General features: G+C 38.1%; 1 protein-coding gene across 1 annotated transcript in view; it reads left to right on the top strand.

Moving 5' to 3' along the window:
* Nucleotides 1-2368: 2368 nt before the first annotated feature.
* The window catches only part of crb2a (crumbs cell polarity complex component 2a), a 51027-nt gene continuing 48697 nt past the window's right edge, over nt 2369-4698 (top strand). The window contains exon 1 of the mRNA XM_005753075.1: nt 2369-2572. Coding sequence (XP_005753132.1) covers nt 2506-2572 — 67 coding nt within the window. The 5' untranslated portion in view covers nt 2369-2505. The remainder of the gene's footprint in view (nt 2573-4698) is intronic.

A 4698-nucleotide genomic window follows, 5' to 3' on the forward strand; every position in this document is an offset into this window, starting at 1 on the left:
TGCGCATCCGCGTCTGGCGGGATGTAAACAGCGGCCAGGATGAATGAAGCAAACTCCCGCGGAGAATAAAACGGTTTGCAGTGAATAAAAAGATATTCCAGAGAGGGAGAATATCTTTTTATTCATAAACAAGCGGACACGCAATGCTGTTACCGTCGTTGTTGCTAACCACAACGCATAAAAACAGGCACTTGTCCGTCTGTAGTGTGGTTATATAAAATATAAGAGAAAGAGAGAACTTTAAGAAACTGATATAGCCACTACAGTGACCATCAAAATGATGAAAAAATATTGCCGTAAACAGTTTATTTTGCAGGCAGCATGGTGGCACGGTGGTTAGCACTGTTGCCGCACAGCAAGAAGGTCCTGAGTTCAATTCCACCATCAGGCCGGGGTCTTTCTGTGTGGAGTTTGCATGTTCTCCACGTGTTTGCGTGGGTTCTCTCCAGGTACTCCGGCTTCCTCCCACCGTCCAAAGACATGCAGCTTGTGGGGATAGGTTAATTGGATAAGCCAAATCGTCATCCGATATATATCGTTATATCGAACAGCCCTAATAGGTATTACAACAAAAACATGAAGTCTGCTGAGTATTCTTGAAACCAAGGAGTCTTCATTTACAGTATTACAAATATTGCTTTAAAAATCTGTACGAATCTTCTCAGCAGTGCATGTAAACAACGCACACGCTTGAATTTTTAATTATTTTTTTTTAAACAAAGTTTTGTTTTCAGGCAAGTCTGTTGTTTAAATCCTGATCTTATTCATTCCTCCAGTGCACTCATTGTTACAGTACACAACATCTAGATCACGTGCTAGTGACATAAAGTTCACTGATCCAAATCTGTCCATTAGAGGGTAAGGTATTGGGGGCAGCCAATGTTTAAGGTGGAGTGTGGCATTAAGGCTGTAACAAGTGAAGTGACAAGTCTCTAACTGGCTAATTGGTGGATGTCTGACTGCTAAGCTCCACACTACAAAGGAGCCACTAAAGCTGATAACGACATTAATCGACCAGGGACTAAACCCTGGCCTGGATTCACTGGACTGTACAAGTTAACACAATGCAACAGGCTGAATGGTTTACATCATTCAGGCTACACATACAGACCAACATGACCTCGCCTGAAAGTCATTGAGTGCTAATTTGTCAATGTGTTTTTGCAACCAAGGCTCAGACAGTGGTTTATTTCTTTTGTTTTGTTTTTTTGAAAAAAAAACCCCACATTTATTTATTTATTTTTACAAGTTTTACATAATACACAGTTAGTTTATTTCTTTAAGGTGTAAACGTAACTGATAGATGTTGGAACTGATGTAAATTAGAAAATCCATCCATATAATGCACCCACTGTCAAAACCAAACAAGTATATATATATATCTTTTTTTATTTATTGTGGGTGCATTTTTGCCTTTAGTTTAGAGTTGAGTGTAGATACAAATGTATTGAAAAAACCCCGGGTATTGTGGTGTCTCATGCAGAAAAAGGGCTACATTCAAAGAGATGTACCTTTGAGAGATGTACTATTACAAAACAATACCGAAACTCTGTTTTTGAAGCTTCTACATTCAGTTTTTGCTGATTTCAGAGTAATAATTTTACCTTATTTGTTATGTTATTGAACTTGTCATAGACCTTGCACAAGAATGCTTTTCCACTTGGCAGCCATCTTGAAATAACTGTAGACTCCTATTTGTGCTGTTATTTTTGAAGAGTTTGACTTTTATTTCAATAGTCACCAGGGATAAAAGCTGCATAAACTAGAATCATTAGTCAAATGGGACTACAAAATTTAAGAAAAATAGATAAATGTTTAAGAACTTTCCGAATTATCTTTGCTGTGGTGGATTTCTCCCATATATTTCTTCTGTCTGTCAGTTGGGTGGACTGTCACCTCACCTCAAATGGTTGAAGCTGATGGCCAGCCTTCCTTATTTTGAAGATTATTTCTGTTTTTCTTCAAACTGTTTCCAAGTTCTGCTGAATGGGAATGGTTGGCTTTTCCACTTTAGTATTTGAAGTTCTTTATCTTTATCTGAAGTGAATTGGACAGGTTTTACACATTGCACTTTTTCACAAAAAGTTGCAGAATTCAAAGATTTGCCCTAAAGCGCTTCTAAGAACCATTCCATTTACCATTTGCTTTTGTTGAAGGAAAAACTATTTACAGATGATAATATTTTCTTACTTTTTTCTGTTTCTAGGTGGGACAGTTAAACGGTTTGAGGGTCTCTGAATGAAAAACAGTATTAGCAGGTGCTAATCCAGTTCATGTTTTCCTGTTTTCTTTCACGTGGCTGATTATGCTCCAGTCTAAAGCAGGGAGGGCTTTCGGTCTGTATCCAAGCATGAGTATTGGGGCAACCGCAACACAGCGAGGAGCCTTTACATTGCACAGCAACATGCCATTACTGTAGGACTTCTTCACTTGTTTTTTTTTTTCTACTGAAAAACAAATTGATATTTCCTTGTGGTTTTACATACCCCACTCTGTGATTGTGCTATGGAGTTGGGGAAAGTTCATGTGAATTTAAAGACGGTGCTGCTGACAATGATGATGTTCAAATGGGGTGAGTACAAACACACTTAACAATTTTGTTTTAGAGAAGGTAACAGATTACATTGCAAGAGTAATCACAGGGATATAAAAAAAAAACGGAGAACTATTTTAAAAATACATATATTTAAAATATTCTTTAAGATATTTCTTTTTCTCAACATTTATTTGTTTATTTATTTGATGGTCCTGAGGAGTCCTGAGGATTCTCACTTTTACAAACCAATAAGAGGAGCAGGTCCTAGAAATGCCATGAGTGAAAAGAAGTTTCAGGGAGGTGCTATATTGTGTTCTCAACAGTGACAGGACTGAAAACAATAAGTGAGAATATTGAGAAAACATAGACATGTCCATAACCATCACTTTAATTACTAGGCTGTTGTCAGACAAATATATTTAGCAGATTTTTAAATATTAGTAGTTAATATGTGGCTAGATCATTCAATAGAGAAGTTGATTTGTTAGAGACAGAATTCCTCATTTGCTTCTAGTTTTTGAAAGCTCTATCTGTCAGATTTTACACATGATTGGATCTGAATGAGAGATTGTGCTCCTTAGTCATGCATTCCTAATCAGTGCAACCAGTTGACTGGAGAGAAGCTCATTCACACCTATATGTGCATGAAAGGAGGGCAAAAACAAGGTCACATCTTGGTCACAAAGATTTAAAGCACAAACCATGTTTTCAGCTTTTTAAAATCTCCCTTTTAACAAAAACAAAGGCCCAGCAAATGCAGGCACTTCCTGAACACCGAAGAGAGCCAGAGTCCCACTACCGATCGTCACCAATTTCACAGAAAATAGGAAAACTCTAGAGAGTATCCTGAACAGATATATTACTATGGGATTCAGGAATGGCAAACCACAGGAGTGCAATGCTATAAAATCTTAAACAGGGCATTCTTCCACCCATCCATGACATCTTCCAGCCATTGTTTCCACATATAGCCTTTGCTGTTGTAAAGTATCCCATCCACTTCACACTGCTCATGCTCATTGTATCAGGTGTTTTGCTCCTCCTTGGCCTTCTTTAGTAATGATACTTGTAATAAACGTAGCCTGTTTGCAGCTCTGGAGGTCCAGATCTCTAAATTAGAGTCCCAGCTTTGCACCCTCGAAAAACCCCTGTAGCCAGTTCAGCTGAAGGTAGCATAGCCCCTGTTAGCAGATTGTGCAGAGTGTAGTCCTAAACAGAAGCCCCCAGTACACTGCATCAACTCATTCATGTGTCTAATTGTTTTTCCCCACTCGGCAAAACACCTGCTGGGAAACAAACTCTGATAATTAAAGATTCTGTTTTGAGATGTGAAGCTGGAAACACCAGCAACCTTCCAAGGACCAGAAGGAAATTTGAGGGAAATATGAAATCAGAGGTCACTAAATTAGTATCTAACGTTGCCAAAACAATGTCGGACTCTCTAGTTTTCTCTGGTCTCCTCTCCAATCGCACCAGGAGTGACGTCTTCAGCCGCATGTTCTCCCTATATTGCAATAATCGCAAAGAAAACAGTATTAGTAGTATCCACAACTGCACAAAAGAGAAAATGTGGATTTTTAGACATTAGGTGTCTGTCATTTCTAAGCCCTTATATTACATGAATTAATAATTGATCACCAATCAATTTACTCTGCCTCACAGAAACCCGATTATTTTGTTAGTTTAAATGAATCAACACACCTGAGTTGTACAAATTGTCACAATCCTCGAAGCACAACCTGAGGAGCAGGCGTGGCAACAATCTTTGATTCCAAGTTGTTAATCAACCACAGACACAGGTATAATTTTTATTACTGTGAAAGCCTGACACTTAGCCTTGTCCTCCCCAGCTGGAAAACTCAAAAAAGAGTTTTATTTGTTGTCATTTACCATCCACCTGGGTCTTGGTCAGAGTTTCTGTCTGATTTCTTGGATTTTTTATCTGTTTAAATGCTCAGCTCAGACAAAAATAAGTATAGTGGGTGATTTTAACATCCATGTATATGCTAAAAATTACAGCCTCGACATGGCATTTAATCTGTTACTAGACTCAGTTGGCTTCTTTCAAAATGTGAAAGAAACTACTTTAATCACACTCTAGATATGTTCTGACATAGAAACTGAACATTTAACAGTAAAAGAAAACAAACAAACAAACAACC

This window comes from Pundamilia nyererei, unplaced genomic scaffold, assembly GCF_000239375.1.
Source record: "Pundamilia nyererei isolate P.nyererei 1_Seehausen unplaced genomic scaffold, PunNye1.0 scaffold00398, whole genome shotgun sequence".
In the NCBI taxonomy this organism is placed as follows: domain Eukaryota; kingdom Metazoa; phylum Chordata; class Actinopteri; order Cichliformes; family Cichlidae; genus Pundamilia; species Pundamilia nyererei.